Source organism: Notolepis coatsorum, assembly GCF_963971535.1.
Source record: "Notolepis coatsorum genome assembly, chromosome: 19".
In the NCBI taxonomy this organism is placed as follows: domain Eukaryota; kingdom Metazoa; phylum Chordata; class Actinopteri; order Aulopiformes; family Paralepididae; genus Notolepis; species Notolepis coatsorum.
In genome coordinates this window covers 28,820,278-28,837,806 of record NC_140183.1, presented here as the reverse complement: position 1 = coordinate 28,837,806, position 17,529 = coordinate 28,820,278, and the positions used below count along the sequence as shown (strand labels likewise).

The window sequence follows — 17,529 nt, the reverse complement described above, 5'->3', positions numbered from 1 at the left end:
GTTTGCCGGTATTACAGATTCTACCATTAGATCGTAAGCGAATTGCACCCAACCGAGGTAAGTGTTTGTTACATGTCTTAAAAGATATATTGTAATCAATGCAATGTAAATGGTAACTATTTAGAGTTAGCAGCAGAACGTATGAGCTTCCAGACACACTGTAAGCAGTGCTTCTCAAAGCATTGGAGTAAACACTACAGTGAGTGAGGGAGGACTGGAAAGCAGCCACAGAGAAGAGAATGTAGGGATGTGTGAGAGGAGGAGGAGGAGGAGTGGAAGAACTGAGGTGTCTGTGGAACGTTTGTTTGGAGTGGGAGAGAGGGTGGGTCGTAGGTCTGCATGGGAAATATGACTCACGCCATCCCAAACCTCCCCCCTGTGGACCCGCTGATTTCCTTTTAACAGCGGTAAGTACTCCAGCGGCCCTGCCTTCGCCCGCAGCTGTTGGTTGCTGTCGATGCTCTGCCACACTGCCACTCCTTCAGCCTTCGCCTCTATCAACCCTCAGAGCAGCACTGGTGTCAGTTGACTTCATTTCCGGAGGCCACATAATACTTGCCTGTGAAAACTAGGTTCAAATCCTGATACACGTGCTGCATTTTTTTCCTATTTGAAATAAACGTTTATTGCTTGGACTTGTGGTTCCCTTTCATTGTTTGGTGGGTTCTGTCAGAATTTCAGAAGTGTCTTGTTCCCCAAGTAATATCTATGACCTGAAAGCTGACGTGAATGTAATTTCTAAGTAAGAAAGCACGTAGTTCAGCTTGTAGTAGCTATACTGTCTTTCCTACAGTATATGACATGAATGCATCATAAGCTTGACAGTGTGCTCGTGTTTTTTTTAGTCAGTCCTTGCACTGAAGAACCATACTGTAAATGTGTTTGATTGATTTTGGACAGCCCATGTATTTGAAGTTGTGAAGTTAATCTCAATCACTTGGAGTGTGAATGTGATATATCATAAGTGTGGGAGAATCCCCCTATTGTTCCAAGACAATAGCTTACAACTTCCACCTTGGGAGGGCCAAGAGTCTACAGCCCCCACCTCTCCCCACTGGAGGCCACCATGAGAGCACTCCTCTGAGCCAAGCTCATTGAATTCTTTCACATGTACTTTGATCCATGTGTTTCACTAATAAACCAACGCTGATCATGAAGATCTGTCCATGCGTCTGTTTCCACCACACTACTCAACCTCTACTGTCTAACTATGAATAAATACAACACTCTACCTTACCATCTTTAGATAATAAAGTACTCAACCTCTACTGTCTTTAACTATGTATTTCACATCTGGTCAATGTTAGCATGGTGTTATTCACCGTCAAAGATGAAAAAAAAATTATTATAATAATTTATATTCTCCTTTGGTTCATTACAATTTACTCAAACATAGTAACAGACACAATATTTCTGACACTGGGAATACATGTCCCTAGATAACAAGAACATGCAAATGGACCTTGTAGAAGTGGAGCAATCTTCACTTTACATGTGTGTACTTTTAGGCAAATTTTCTGAAAATATGGCTAGGGCTTAAGAGGTCAATGGGGGAGAATAATTGCATCAAAGTTTTCATCCATTATATACTTTCCTCAAGGATTTGATACAGTAGGATGTACTACAGTATATTGTCTGAAACCATTAGGCCAACTGGCTGCACCGTTTTTAACTGTACTTGTCAGCGAGTCAAAATAGCACTGTTGATGATGTGTCCCTGCGGCTGAAACCATAAGCAGCCTCTAGTGTTTCCCTCTCTTCCTCTGTGAGAGGAAGATATATGTATATATATACAGTATATATACCCATAACACAAGTGGTTTAGAAAGGGACTGAAATAGAATGAAAAGAAACGCAGAGACGCTTCAGCATCACAGACAAGGTTCAACTGGTAATGACCTTGTGCCAGTATAGCAATATGTATTAAATCATCAACTTTCAACATATAAATGTCGGGTTAATATTTTTCATCAGTATGTATTGTTCTGAAAGTGGTATTTTACTCCTCATTTCATTGAGCTGTAATTAACACGACACAAGGATTTGATGACATCACCGGTGGCTATATTCAAACAAATTTACTCTCAATAACTGTCAATGTGCACAATGTAAAGGACTGTGTGCTAAACTGTTTAGACTTTCTGGATGCAAAATAAATCGCTGTTGTATATTTGGTGAAGTGCCCCTTTAAGTACTGATGGTGAGTCGGTGACATGAAGGGAGTATCATATTTCTGAAAAATCAAGAAACGCTATTATTTGGACACTAGACAACCTATTCTTAATTAGAAATGACAGTCGGTGATATGAAAATATACATTTTACTAAACAGGTTAGCCTTGCAGTTTCCCTAAGCCCTATATTAAATACCGTTGTCTCTATATATACTGACAAGTTGTGTTGTACTTGAGAATCTACACTTGATGCTGTTGTGAGAAATTATTTCACCAAGTCCAGTGAGCTTACAGAAATGGAGATCGATGGATAGGAAAAAAAGAAGATAGTTTATTCTGTGCAGAGTCTCAGTTCAATACAGAGAGCGGAAGTGAGCCCCGAGCCCAAGGATACGTTCAGCCTTATAGTAAAAGAAATCAAGGTTTTGCATATAGTAAGAAAAGTCAGGCAGTTCTCATAAGCGCGTGGGCTGAACACTGATAAGCTGCACCTGGTCAAAAAACATGCTGTCTGTACATTAGATAATTTAGGCCCAGTAAACTGTACAAAGAATTGTAATAGGATGAGACACATGTTATAGAGATATTTGATCTAACAGTGCTCACTCACAAGACCAACCTCCATCACAATAACCTACTGTGTAAATAAATACCCAGCGGTCCCTACCTATTACTGCAGGCGACTCCGTATCGAGGTCAGAGCATATCTGTGACCATATAGCGTTTAAAACACATTAAAATGACGATGCTCTTTGCAACATATGCCTGCAGATAAAGACAAGGACTCCATTCATCGCCGTGGGGATAACAGGTTGTTGTCAGCAGCGTCACATGGCAGTGAGTAACAGCACTAATAATAGAAATGTGAATAAGTGTAAAACGTAGGGTTGGTTATTATAGTTAGTATAATAAAATTCCCAACAAATTCCTGGAAAATTTGCTCAATTTCAATAAAAGACCATATACAGAACTTATTTCTTTGGGAAATACACATAATAAGGCTACATAATAATGAATGGGGTGTAGGTCAGTAGAAAATAGTTCCTACATGAAACTGCTCACAACAAGGTCTGGGGATTATCTGGAAAACGATATTGATCATATGAGCCTGACACAGAGCCTTCCTCAACACGGCTGGATAGTGGACAGTGGCGACAGTGGAGTGGTAGAGTGGTTGTTTGGTAGTCGGAAGGTTCCTGTTTTTAATGTTGTATTTAAAATGTATTGAGGAGGTCCAGGGAGAAGATGTGGAGGCCTGAGATGCATTGAGGAGGTCCAGGGGTGGGGGAAACTGTACATTGGAGGGGGTTGGGTTTAGACATTTACAGGGGCCAGTTTCAAATTGCAGTCTCCCATAGGTGCTCTTTGAGAGTGGTTTTGAAAGTGGGTAGTGATTCACATTCCTTTACAGGTGTGGGTAGGGCGTTCCACATTGATGTGGCGTAATTGCGAAACGTGTTTAGTCCCTTGTTTGAGCCGAATCTGGGTTTAACATGATTTGTGGAGCTCCCTCTGGTGTTGTGGTCGTGGTATTCACTGACCTTTGGGAAGTATATACATACTGGTCTGCTCCTTTAAGAAAAATTACTTGGAACCCACATGTCAAAAAGTCTGGTAAGGTCCTTCAACCATAGCATGCCTAACCCTAAAATAGCCCCTTGTCCTTGTGGGGTCCGACCAATGTCTCCAAAAGAACAGTGTCTTCCTTAGGAAAGAAAGGTAAAAATAAACACACACGTGCCTGAATAAAGGTGTTGTCATCTCCTTTTTCAAAACATATTTAATTTGTTCTGGTTCCAATGGGGAGTTTTAAAATTGCCATTGGACAAAATCATCCCTGGATGTACATGAGGGACATTTTCTGCATTAGCCAGTATTGTATTGTATAATCATTCATTCTATGATGAATTGAAAATGGGGGACCCTGATGTAAACAAGACGAAAGTCTTTCGCTGGTCTGCACCCCCAACAAGTGTGTGTATTGAGCTGTACTGTATTGTACCCATTCTGCAATCTGTTAATAACATTTTCAATCAATCAATCAATTCTCCTCTGAGGACTTAAAGGTTGACAAATTGCACCTTCTAGTGGTGCACAGTCTTCATTGTAGAATTGACTTGTTCTACATTGTAGAACACATGTGTTGTACTAACTGACACATTTGATTTAAATGTAGGGGTGGGACATGACCTTCAAGTACAAAGCAGCATGAAGAGTATGGCACATATTGTGGAAAATGGGTTTTGCCTATTCTTTGTATGGATTTGACCGTCTGAAATGTTATTTTGGTGCTGGGGGGAAATTACTTAGGTACTCCTTACCATTTGGCCAGGGTTTTCACATTAACACGACTAAACAAGCTGTTCAGAATTATAGGGATGCAAGCAATGCATTAGCTTTGTTTAATTAGTTAGCTGTGCTTTTTAGAGCCAAGAACACTGCCTACCTAATGTACTGCCCAGTTTGTAAACATGTTTTACTCCTGGGTGTGAGGTAGCCAGGCAGAGAAGGAAATAATTAATTAAAAGGTGGTGTGTGCTACACCCACCATAAATGGTATATTATTTTTATATATTATTTTATATATTGGAAGAAAGGGGTGCCGGGGAAATAAATAATTAATGTTGCAATCACAATTCTCAAAAGAAAAATCTAAATCAAGATTTTATTGTATAGCTCAAAATCACAATGAAACAAACTCATTTCACTTGGCAGCAGCTTATGACTGGAACGCTTTTCAAGACACCCTTAAACTTACAGATCTTACTTCACTGACTGCCTTCAAGAATAAACTTAACACGCCCCCTCCTGCTCTTGCTGATCACACTGCACCCACTCACAACATACAGTACAAGCACTCATTCATCTTCATACTCGCACCTAGACACACGCATCTGTTTGCATACAAATGCTCACACACACACACACACACGCACACACGCGTTCACCTACTCCTCCCCTGTTTTGTATATAGGCTGTGCATGTGTTTATTTGTTTATTTGTATGATTCTTAACTGTGTTTCTATTTTATTATTCATATATATTTTAATTTTAATTTTTATTTAATATTTGTATTCCTGTTGGGGCCTCTTGGACCAGATCGACATTGCAAATAAGAAACCTGTTCTTAATGTTTTATCTGGCTATAAAGGTCAAATTAAATTAAAACAAATTATGAAACAACACTCTCTGGCTTAATCCTAATACAGATAAGGAAAAACAAACAACAAAAATACATTAATAGGAAAAGAAAAGGGAAGAAACTTCAGATGGGCATTTCAATGTGAGATCACCCAACAAGGATGCCCATATGTAGGTGTTGAGGTGGGCAACAATTTGGTAGATAAATACAATGAGGGAATAATAATAATAAAACAAACAGAATTCAAGATTTCCAAGAGTATTATGATTGGCTCTCCACAATTTCTGCTCCAAATTCAATCATTGCTAAATTGTAAAGAGTCAGTTTAAAGAGTGAGCTTAAAGGAAAAGGAAAAGTTAGATTAATTCTTCACTGGTCTTTAAATGTGTATGATGGCCATGACATGAAGACACGTGGGTTGAGACTCACTCCAAAAATCAGATTTTTTTAATAATGAATAATATGACAATCTGGAACATGTTAATTTGTTTGTTTGGTGTGCTCATTCTATTTTATTTGGTGGTGCTTTGCTCTCAACAATGAATGCTAACAAATGAATCTGTTGGAAACAAGTTATCAGGCATTGTCCTTCAGTTTCCTTTTTACATGGCTTGATAGCAGTGGCGTCATTTCAGTAAAAGCCAAGGTATGGCAATTAGGGAGGGTGGGGGGCCGGGGGGGGGGTGAAGGGGGGGTTCCCCACCTTGGTGGATTTTTTTTGTCAAATCAGTTGCGCAATAGTCACTTTTGGTGAGTTGTTTCTATACAATTCACTTATATGACATTTAGGTATGACACAGGACTACACAAGCATTGTTTGTATAGAAATGTGTCAACAGACTAAAGCAGGGAACCACAATATTTTGCATACAAATTATGCAAAATGTAATATCATAACTGTCTATTATTTTTCTTGTAATTGAGCCAATTTTCCTTAGGTATGGTTTTGAGGTGTGTGTTCAACAGAATGTAGTATCAAAAACACATTCACAAAAAGTATGGGTTACTGAATGCTGAACTGCACTGTTATAATCACCAAGCCATTGTAAGACCTTACCTGTGTCCCTGTATCACTTGTCTCTGCTGCCCTTTGTCTGTCCATTTTCCTTTTTTTGTGTGGCATAGTAAAAGTCACTTAGTAAAACTGAGATAATTGACAATATCAAAACATGCTAGGGCTGTACCGAATAGTTCGAAGCTTCTTTCATAATGTTGACATTCGAATTCTAAATCAACATAAAAAAATTGTAATAAAAAAATAAAAAATAAAAATAAAAAAGATTATTTGCCAAGGTATGGCGAGTGCCATACCTTGCCATACCAAAATGACACCCCTGCTTGATAGTATTGTTAGCATTTACAGTATAACCACAGGAGTACTAGTACAGTATATAAGTAGTACAGTAGGAGTACATCATGACATCATCTAAAACATGCCATCTTAAACATGAATATGAAACACAACATTTTCAACTAAAACACAATATGAAACATGACATCATGAACAAAACAAGAATATGAAACATGACATCAACTAAAACATGTAACATTACATTATCATCTAAAACATGATATCATTAACTAAAATGATATCAGAAATCGGCCCGCTCTGAATGGACATGTGCTCCCAACGGCCACTAGTATTATGAAACATGACATCATCACCTAAAGCATGAACATTATGAAACATGACATCATCAATTAAAACATGAATATGAAACATGACATCATCAACTAAAACATGACATCATAGCTCTTTGAGCAGTTTGCGGGCATGGGAGAGAGACATGCAGGTGGACATAACAGAAGAGGACTGGGAACAAGTATGTGAAATGTCACAGACCCTTTCATTTAATACCAGATGTAAACTTCTACAGTACAAATGGGTCCATAGAGTATACATGACACCAGAGAAATTACACAAGTTTTATCCCATCATCCCGGATGAATGTATAGGTGTGGGGTAGAGGTATAGGGACCCTGTACTGTATGTGGGAATGTGACAGGATGCAGGAGTATTGGAAAGAGATTCTGCAGCTTATTTCCGAGCTGACAGAGATAGAAGTCCTGATCGATCCTGTATACTACACATGTATCCAGAGAACTTTCCAGCTAACACTAGAAAGAGGAAATTGATAAATGTTACAAGCCAAGAGAGTGGTTGCTCTAAACTGGAAGGAGATACAGAGACCAGGATCGAAACAATGGTTAAAGGAAGTGTCAGAAGATTTGGCGATGGAAAAGTTAACCTACATACAAAAAGGAAAATCAGAACAATTTGAAAGGACGTGGGCGACATTTGTGCGTTTCTTGAAGGGTGTGAAAGTTTAAAGGAATGGGATAGGAGGAACGTGAGGTTAGGGATAGGAAAGAATAAAAGATGGAGGTAGAGGCCAAAGAGTTTTTTTTTATTTTTATTATTTCTTATAATTCACTTTACTGTACTTTTTTGTTGAATGTTTATGTGAATGTTTTAATTATAATTAGGGAATGGAGGGGGTTGAATTTATTTTTTGTCCTGTGTTTCTGTTTTATATGTATGAAAAACAATACAATAAAAATATTGTTTAAGAAAAAAAAAACATGACATCATAATGTAACATCCTAATAGGCCCTTTCCACAATGGCCATCTTGACATTGTCAGCCATTCCTGGTGGTAAACTCTTTGATTTCTAACTTCATGAGTTGACGAGGACCGGCCGAATGGACGATCAGAGCCTTTTCACGGCGGGACATTTAGACATGTCACTGCTGGGTAAACACTGGTGTAATTAATAACATTAATTATGGTCTCATTCCATTTAGGTGTGTCACATTCCAGTGAGCCAGCATGCACAGTACCAAACCAAAATGGCTGCCATGAAAAGGCCCTGATCGTCCATTTGGTCGATCCAAATATACTTTATTATGATTATTATCTATTATTACATGGAGTATCATGAGACAACATCAGATATATGATGTTGACATGCTGGGATTCCTAACAGTTGATCAAAGCACCTGCATCAAGAAAGAAAGGTTGAATAATCTGTCTGAATCTGCTGTCTTGGATCTGATTGGTCCCGACTTTCTGACCAAGCTAGCGCATCCGCACACTATCACCTTGTATTTATAGCTTAGTTACATGATGAATTTCAGACTTTATAAGTTGAGAGGACAGACCAAACACACTGGTTAGAGCAGGAGACAGAATCGTGTGTTGATATCAGCAGTTTGACTCTTGAGTTCTGTCTCTGCACTGCACGGCTCAGTCACGTCCCACACATAGGGAATCACAGGGGGTGCGGCTACAGTAGAGGGTGTGTCTCCGTGTGGGGGCGGGGCTCCACATTGGGGTGCGGCTACGGCAGAGGGCGTGTCTCTTCTGCCATTGGTTTCAGTATCAGTATTTTCGCTCTGGGGATCAACTGCAGCTACTGGACAGAGAATGAATACACACAAACACAGTGATACAGGTATAAAGACAGTATGGTAGCTGCGTAACTAGTACGAGTAGGACATGTACAGATATAGATATAGCATCTACAGAAATATAAAAGGACTATGTGCAGGTAAATACATACAGGTGTGGATAGGTATGTGGTGAGAATAAATATGTATGTAACGGTTGTGACATCGAACCCATGGTCTCCCACACCGCGAGCAACAGCACAGACCGTGACGTAACAATTTGATTCATAGGGCCATTGATTTAAGATTAACACATTGGACGGCAACAACATGATAATTCGTTATTGCCCGCCATGCGTTGAACGCCAACAACGAATAAACACGTTTTTGGGATCAATATAAAAAAAATTCGCCATGGCATTCATAATTCATCCAGCCTCCCTCCGGCACTGCAGCGGGACCCTGTCTGATATCGCAACGCCTCAATACCGCCACCTGGTGGATGATCGGGCGAGTTACACTCAAGGCCAAACCGGAAGTGGCGCTGGTACATCGAGGAGATCCCTCCGGCAGTAATATCTTGTTACGTGGGTCCAGACAAACACTTGAGTGCATCGGATCGCTTTCAAAACGCAATAGTCAATATGATTTGGGCGTTTATTGCGTCATACAAACGGGAAATGGATCTAGCAGATTGACGTCAAATAATTGGAATATTTTTCCTCCAGTCTCATCGGCGAACGGTAAGAGGAATATAACGTTATTTTTAGCCCGATTGTTTATTCATTTCATGGCAATCCATCTGCTCAACATATCAACCCATACTAAATAAAGCCGTTACTGACGATCAAGGAATTATAAACAACCCCCCCCCCCGCCTTTCCTTCACGCATGATGAAGCATAATGTATACCGATCATATACATTTGAATTTTTTTATATAGCGTGTATAGGAAAGAAATGGCAATTGATAATCTATCATATGCTTCAGGGCCTATAACTTGCGTTTTTGGAATTACAGCAGAAAACCTTAAAAACATACTTATATTCTTGACGGTATTAACACAACAATGTATGAATGAAAAAATATAACGTTCCCACATCAGGAACGATAGATACCCGATGTTGAATGGGCCATAGTAATGTCGATATAGCTATAATATTTAAAAAGTTATAGCCCTGCAAAGAAGGTAAACATCTCCATAGGCTTACAGCGGTGGCAGACTGGACCCAATGATGGGTACAATGCACGGCGCCCAATGTGTTAAGTTAAAACTAGCTAGATAAATAAAATTGACATGTGTATTTGAGACATCTGAGAGGCTGGAGACATCTAAAGTCAATGTAACTGGGGTGACTGAAGAAATCATCTAGTAAATTATAATATAAACAAAAGCTCAAAAGATCTCTATAAACAGGAAGGTAGCCTGATTAACCACACACACACTAAACACACATACCACACACACACACACACACACACACACACACACACACACACACACACACACACACACACACACACTAACTATAATAAATTACATACTGATAAAATAATAAGACACACACAAACAAACAGACTTAGAGAAACACACACACAGACACACCACCCCCACAGACACCAATACACACTCCAGACCACACACTTTCATGTGACACACAAACTCACACTAACTCACTATCTTGACCTAACACGTCAAACTCGTTGATCAGCCAGTAAGGGCAGTGGGCACAACCAGACCCACTTGTGTATTAGGAAAACAACTTGTTTAAACCTGATATTTCTTTGATGTGATTGGCTTTCAGTGTAAATGACCATTTCCTGTTCTGCTCTTGTGAGAATACTTGGGAGTAGACCCGGGTCTGTATAACCTGGGACAAAGTTGGGAATAAGCATGATATCACCCATTGTGTGTTATCGTCCATTTCATGATGCATATGACGGAGAAACCAGCCTTTTGAATAAAGACCACAGGTGATGAAAAGCCTGCTTGTGATTGGACTTCTTGTATCCAGCTTTCTTCAGACTATAAGTGATGGTATGACCCTTTCTTTCAAATATGAAACGACAACCGCTATACCAAGAAGTGAACTCACTGCTTTGTAATGTGTCTATGTGTCTTTTGAGGATGAGAGTGAGTTTAAACCATAGCACCGCTACTCACCCCAGTCACTTCACAACATCTGAAGTCCATCGTGACTGCGCTTCGCAGTACCATCCGTTACATGTATATACAGCATTTGTCCATGCTATCATACAGAGCTATGGGTTATTTGCAGGTGTATAAGTAAGTATATAGAGGGGTTATATGCAGGTATAGTCAGACAAATATATATGCGGTAAATATACTAATATAAATTATATAATATAAATATGGGTATATACAGCACTGTCGTACATGCTATCATACAGAGTATATGGGTGGACTATAGTATGAGGTGGGTAGTTTAGTTATGATGATTATTGTGATTGCAATACAGCCTTACACTTTGCACAAAAGGAATACTATTGAGAAACTATAAAACTAAGCCCCAGATTTGACATCCCAGTGACATCAGTGATTGGAGGTTCTCTCTCTGATTTCTAGCTTTAGGAGTGTGTTCACAAATAATACTGACTGAACTGTCCTGAGGCACAGGAAGAGCATTCCCCTTTAACCACTCCCACTACCTACAAATTAAACATGAATGTAAAAATGTCCTCCCGGTCCGTGGGATCTAACATCAATCATTCCAAATGCTACTAGCCTTTCTGCTGTTGGTCTGGGTACATGCAGCCCCCTCCCCCGTCACGTCCCATGATCCTCTCCTCTGACACATGCAGGTTGCCCAACAGGAAGTAGGTGGTCATCTGACCTTTTCCCTTCACCTCAATCTGACCTCGAGACCTCAGGTCAAAGCTTGCTTCCTTCAATACACTGAGAGAGAGAGAGAGAGAGAGAGAGAGAGAGAGAGAGAGAGAGAGAGAGAGAGAGAGAGAGAGAGAGAGAGAGAGGGGGGGGGGAGGGAGAGAGGGGGGCAGGGGCGGATGGTACAAAACAGAGAGCATGTACAAACATACAAACAAACACACAAACAATAAAAAGATAAACCCATGCACAGACAATGATACTCTCTCTCTCTCTCTCTCTCTCTCTCTCTCTCTCTCTCTCTCTCTCTCTCTCTCTCTCTCTCTCTCTCTCTCTCTCTCTCTCTCTCAATTCAATTCAATTCAATTCAATTCAATTCAATTCAAATGGGCTTTATTGACATGGGAAACATACGTTTACATTGCCAAAGCCAAACAAAACAAAACAATCAAACAGAGAAAACAAAAGAAATCAGTACGTTACAGACGGAATTTCTTGCACAGTCTTTATGGTGGTTGCATTCCGCTGGATGTCCTTTTCTTGTCACAGCAGCTCACAAATCTTGCTGCTGTGTTTGCACATTCTTGTATTTCTCCCAGTAGGTATGGGAGTTTTGAGTTATTGTCCATATTTTCAAAGTCTCTTTGGGTGTTTGCAATTTGTGGGAAGTATATGTCTCTGATGTCTTGGTATAGTGGGCAGGTTGTTAAGAAGTGGAGCTCGGTTTCCACCTCATCTTGTGTGTTTCAAGTTTCAAGTTCAAGTTTCAAGTTTCTTTAATAGTTGTCATACAGAAGTACAGAATACTTTTGTACAAAATGCTTCTTACTGTTGCGCTCCAGAGACTGTGCATGACAAGATAAGTATGAAATAAAAACATAGTAAAAATTAGAAGAAAAAAAAAAAAAAAGGTCACAGTGTTCAGTTTAGACATATGTACAATGTTCGTAGACGTAGTTACCATACAATATACAATACTGTGCAGTGTACTAATATACAATACTATATAGTGCAAGGCATAAATGGACGAGGTGCAGTTTAGGTACAATTCACAGTAGGTGTACGAGTTGTAGTGCAAATCCTTTATCAATAAATATAAAGTGTAAGTGTGTTTGTGTGATCTAAAGTGTGGAGAGTGGGTGCTGCAGTGTGTTGTTTGTTTGAGTGAGTGTGTGTGTGCGTGTGGGTGTGTGTGCTGTGTGCATTTGATGGTTGTTGCATAGTGATTATTGTTCGTTTAGCGATTATTGTTCGTTTAGCAGCCTGATGGCCTGGGGATAGAAGCTCCTTCTGAGTCTTTCTGTGCTCGCCATAAGACTCCGGTATCGCTTGCCTGACGGCAGCAGTTCAAAGAGGCAGTTGTTCGGGTGGCTCGAGTCCTTAATAATTCTCTTAGCCTTCCCCTTGCACCGCTTGTTGTAAATGTTCTGGAGGGTGGGAAGCCCCCCTCTAATTGTGCGTTCGGCTGAACGTGTCACTCTTTGTAGTCTGCTACGGTCTTGTGCAGTGCTATTCCCAAACCAGGAGGTGATGTTGCCGGTCAGGATGCTCTCTATTGTACATGAGTAGAAGTTCCTAAGGATCTTCTGACTGACTTGGAACTTCCTTAGGCGCCTGAGGAAGTAGAGGCGTTGTCGTGCCTTCTTCACAACACTGTCAATGTGTGTGGTCCATGTCAAGTCCTCGGATATGTGGGCTCCGAGGTACTTGAAACTGTTCACTCTCTCAACTGGTGCCCCGTCGATGCTGAGGGGGCTGTAGTCCTTGACCCCCGACCTCCTGAAGTCCACAATCATCTCTTTTGTTTTGCTGACGTTCAGGGAGAGGCAGTTCTCCTGACACCACTGTGACAGGTTCTCTACCTCTTCCAGGTAGGCCCTTTCGTCGTTGGCAGAGATCAGGCCCACCACTACTGTGTCATCAGCAAATTTGATGATGGTGTTGTTGTTCCGCTGTGCTACGCAGTCATGTGTGTACAGGGAGTAGAGGAGGGGGCTCAGAACACAGCCCTGGGGGGCCCCTATGTTGAGCGTGATGGATGAGGAGGTGCAGTTGCCGGCTCTTACCACCTGGGGTCTGCCCGTCAGGAAGTCCAGGACCCACTGGCACAGGTCATAGTTCAAGCCCAGGTCCCTGAGCTTGGCTATGAGTTTGGAGGGGACTATGGTATTGAATGCTGAGCTGTAGTCGATGAACAGCATTCTCACATAGTTCCCCTTCCTCTTGTCCAGATGTGATGCTGCTGTGTGCAGCACATGGGCTATGGCGTCCTCCGTGGACCTGTTGGGGCGATATGCAAATTGCAGAGGGTCCAGGTTGATGGGGAGGGAGGAACAGATGTAGCCCTTCACTAGCTTCTCAAAGCACTTCATGGCTATGGAGGTGAGGGCTACAGGGCGGTAGTCGTTGAGGCAAGCGGGCGTAGATTTTTTGGGTACAGGGATGATGGTGGACTTCTTCAGACAGGTGGGGATGACGGCCTGTTCCAAGGACAGGTTGAAGATGTCAGTGAATACCGGGGCCAGTTGGTCGGCACAGACTTTTAGGACGCGGCCGGGGATGCCGTCCGGTCCTGCTGCCTTCCTGATATCCACTTTTTTAAAGATCCGTCTCACCTCATGCTCTGTTACCCTGAACACTGAGTCTCCATCAGCAGACCCCCCCCCCCCCATTGCCGTGGTTTGTAGGCTGGTGTTGTTATTCACAGCCTCAAACCTCGCATAGAAGGAGTTGAGATCATTTGCTAAGGAGATGTCACTGTTCAGTTTGAGGGGGGTTCCTTTGTAGTCTGTCATTGTTCTGAGGCCCTGCCACATGCCTCTAGAGTCAGCCTGTTCAAACTGAAGTTCAACTTTATCCCTGTAACGCCGTTTTGCCTCTATTACTGCTCTCCTGACGTTGTATCTTGCCATCTTGTGTTCTTCCATGTTGCCTGTCACCAGCCCGGTGTTGTATGCTGATGTGCGCACTTTCAGAGCCTCACGGACGGATTTGTCTACCCAGGGCTTTTGATTTGGGTAGATATTAATTTTGGTGGTGGGGATTATTACTTCTACCTGAGTACAGACATAGTCAATCACCGTTTCGGTGTATTCGTTAATATTGGCTGTGTTATCACGGAATACACTCCATTCTGTGCTTGCACTGCTTGGAGTGACTCCACTGACGTCACGGCCCAACGCTTAACCTCTCGCGAGACCACCGGCGTTCGCTTGAGACTCTGTTTATACTTAGGCAAAAGAAAAATTGCGGCGTGATCGCTTTTACCGAATGGACTAAGAGCCTGTGACTTGTACCCATTCTTAAATTGCGAGTATACATGGTCTAATATGTTCTCGCCTCTGGTGGGACAGGTCACATGCTGATAGAAATTCGGCAGCACCTTTTTAAGACGCGCGCTGTTGAAATCCCCCAAGACCAAAATGGCCGCGTCAACGTTAGCTGCCTGGAGTTTGTTTACCTCGTCGTGAAGTTTTGAAAGTGCGACCTCAGTGTTCGCGTGTGGTGGAATGTACACTCCGATGAGGATGATGGACGTTAACTCTCTTGGGAGGAAGAAGGGTCGACATTTTATCGTGATAAACTCCAGGTCTGGGGAGCAGTGGTTAGACATTTCCTTTGTGTTGCCTAAATCGCACCACTCCTTGTTTATCATGAAGGCAATGCCGCCTCCTTTCTTCTTTAGTGACTCTAATGCCGTCCGGTCTTTTCGTAGAACGAAGAAGTGGTCTGCCGGTTCTATTGCATGATTCGGGACATCTGGACTCAGCCAAGTTTCTGTGAAACAGAGGACGTTACAATCCCGAATGTCCCTCTGGAATTGGATCCTTGCTCTGATGTCGTCCAATTTGTTTCCTATCGATTGCACATTGGCCAACAATATGCTGGGCAATGTGGTTCTGTGTCGTTTGGACCTCAGTCTGTTCCGGACCCCGGCTCTCTTTCCTCGTCTTCGCGGCGGCTTTTGGTCTTGTCCGTGGCCGGCATAACAAAGGATCTCGGCGGGCCATTTCTGCTGTTCAGCGATCCGATCCAGAGAGCAATCCAAACGGTAAGTTTTTCTTAATCCAATGTCAATGATTGACTGACGGTCATACACATATAATGCACCAACAGTTGGTGCAAATAAAACTCCTAATACTATAAAAATTAACAAAATAAAGCACAGTCTCGTCGGAGCGATCAGAAAGGCAGCCATCACAGCAGCGCCAGTTCAGAGGGTTCAGCAGTGGGTGCATAGTCTGTCTTCGCTTGGGAGCCAGGTCTGCCTATGGCGGCCTTTCTCAATGGCTAGGCTGTGCTCGCTGAGTCTGTACCTAGTCAAGGATCTTCTTAGTTTTGGGTCAGTCACAGTGCTCAGGTATTCTGCCACTGTGTACTCTCTGTTTAGGGCCAAATAGCATTTCAATTTGCTGTGGTTTTGGGTTGTTTCTTTCCAATGTGTCAGATAGTTTTCTTTTTGTTTTCTTATAATTTGATTTAGTCCAGTGTGGTTTCTGTCTGGTGGCTCTGCTTGTGTTTGTGAGCAGAGTCCCAGAACCATCTGGCTGAGTGGGCATCTATCGAGGGTCTCTCTGTGGGTGAGGGCTATGTTGTGGAGTGTGTCTGGGTCGCTTTCTTTTAGGTGATTGTGGAATTTGAATGCTCTTTTTTGAATTTTGATGATTAGTGGGTATCTTCCTAGTTCTGCTCTGCATGCATTATTTGGCGTTTTCCGTTGGGTGCGGAGAATGTATTTGCAAAATTCTGCATGCAGAGTCTCAATTGGGTGTTTGTCCCATTTGGTGAAGTCTTGGTTTGCAAGTGGGCCCCAGACTTCACAACCATATAGGGAAATCGGTTCTATGACGGAGTCTAATATTTTGAGCCAGATTTTGATTGGAATGTCTAACTTGATGTTCCTTTTTATGGCATAAAAAGCCCTTCTTGCTTTGTCTCTCAGGTCGTTCACAGCTTGATTGAAGTTCCCTGTAGCACTGATGTTTAGGCCGAGATATGTGTAGTTTTTTGTGTGTTCTAGGGAAATTGTGTCTAGGAGGAATTTGAGTTTTTGTTGTTGTAGGCTGGGCCTTTTTTGGAATATCATAATTTTAGTTTTGTTTAGGTTTACTGTCAGTGCCCATGTCTGGGATAATTTGTGCAGAAGGTCAAGGTGCTGTTGTAGCCCTTATTTTGTTGGGGACAGCCAGGTCATCTGCAAACAGTAGGCATTTGACTCTCTCTCTCTCTCTCTCTCTCTCTCTCTCTCTCTCTCTCTCTCTCTCTCTCTCTCTCTCTCTCTCTCTCTCGCTCTCTCTCTCCCCCCTTTCCTGTATAGCATCACTAATGTGTATGTGACTCACCTGTGTGTAGCATCACTAATGTGTATGTGACTCTCACCTGTGTGTAGCATCACTAATGTGTATATGACTCACCTGTGTGTAGCATCACTAATGTGTATGTGACTCTCACCTGTGTGTAGCATCACTAATGTGTATGTGACTCTCACCTGTGTGTAGCATCACTAATGTGTATGTGACTCACCTGTGTGTAGCATCACTAATGTGTATGTGACTCACCTGTGTGTAGCATCACTAATGTGTATGTGACTCACCTGTGTGTAGCATCACTAATGTGTATGTGACTCTCACCTGTGTGTAGCATCACTAATGTGTATGTGACTCTCACCTGTGTGTAGCATCACTAATGTGTATGTGACTCTCACCTGTGTGTAGCATCACTAATGTGTATATGACTCACCTGTGTGTAGCATTACTAATGTGTATGTGACTCTCACCTGTGTGTAGCATTACTAATGTGTATGTGACTCCCACCTGTGTGTAGCATCACTAATGTGTATGTGGTCTGGCAGGCCGTGGCTCTCCATCCTGGAGGCCGTGTTGACAGTGTCTCCAAACAGACAGTATCTGGGCATCTTCTCCCCAACCACACCAGCTAACACTGAGCCTGTATGAAGCCCTACACGGATCTAGAGA

The 17,529-nt window shown here is 42.0% G+C and overlaps 1 protein-coding gene across 1 annotated transcript in view; it reads right to left on the bottom strand.

The window, feature by feature from the left end:
• Window positions 1-11,448: 11,448 nt before the first annotated feature.
• Window positions 11,449-17,529, bottom strand: part of LOC311246433 (guanylate cyclase soluble subunit beta-2-like) — a gene marked incomplete at both ends in the record, with an annotated part of 20,327 nt that continues 14,246 nt past the window's right edge. Inside the window, 2 exons of the mRNA XM_084336589.1 lie at window positions 11,449-11,623; window positions 17,368-17,522. Coding sequence (XP_084192715.1) covers window positions 11,449-11,623; window positions 17,368-17,522 — 330 coding nt within the window. The remainder of the gene's footprint in view (window positions 11,624-17,367; window positions 17,523-17,529) is intronic.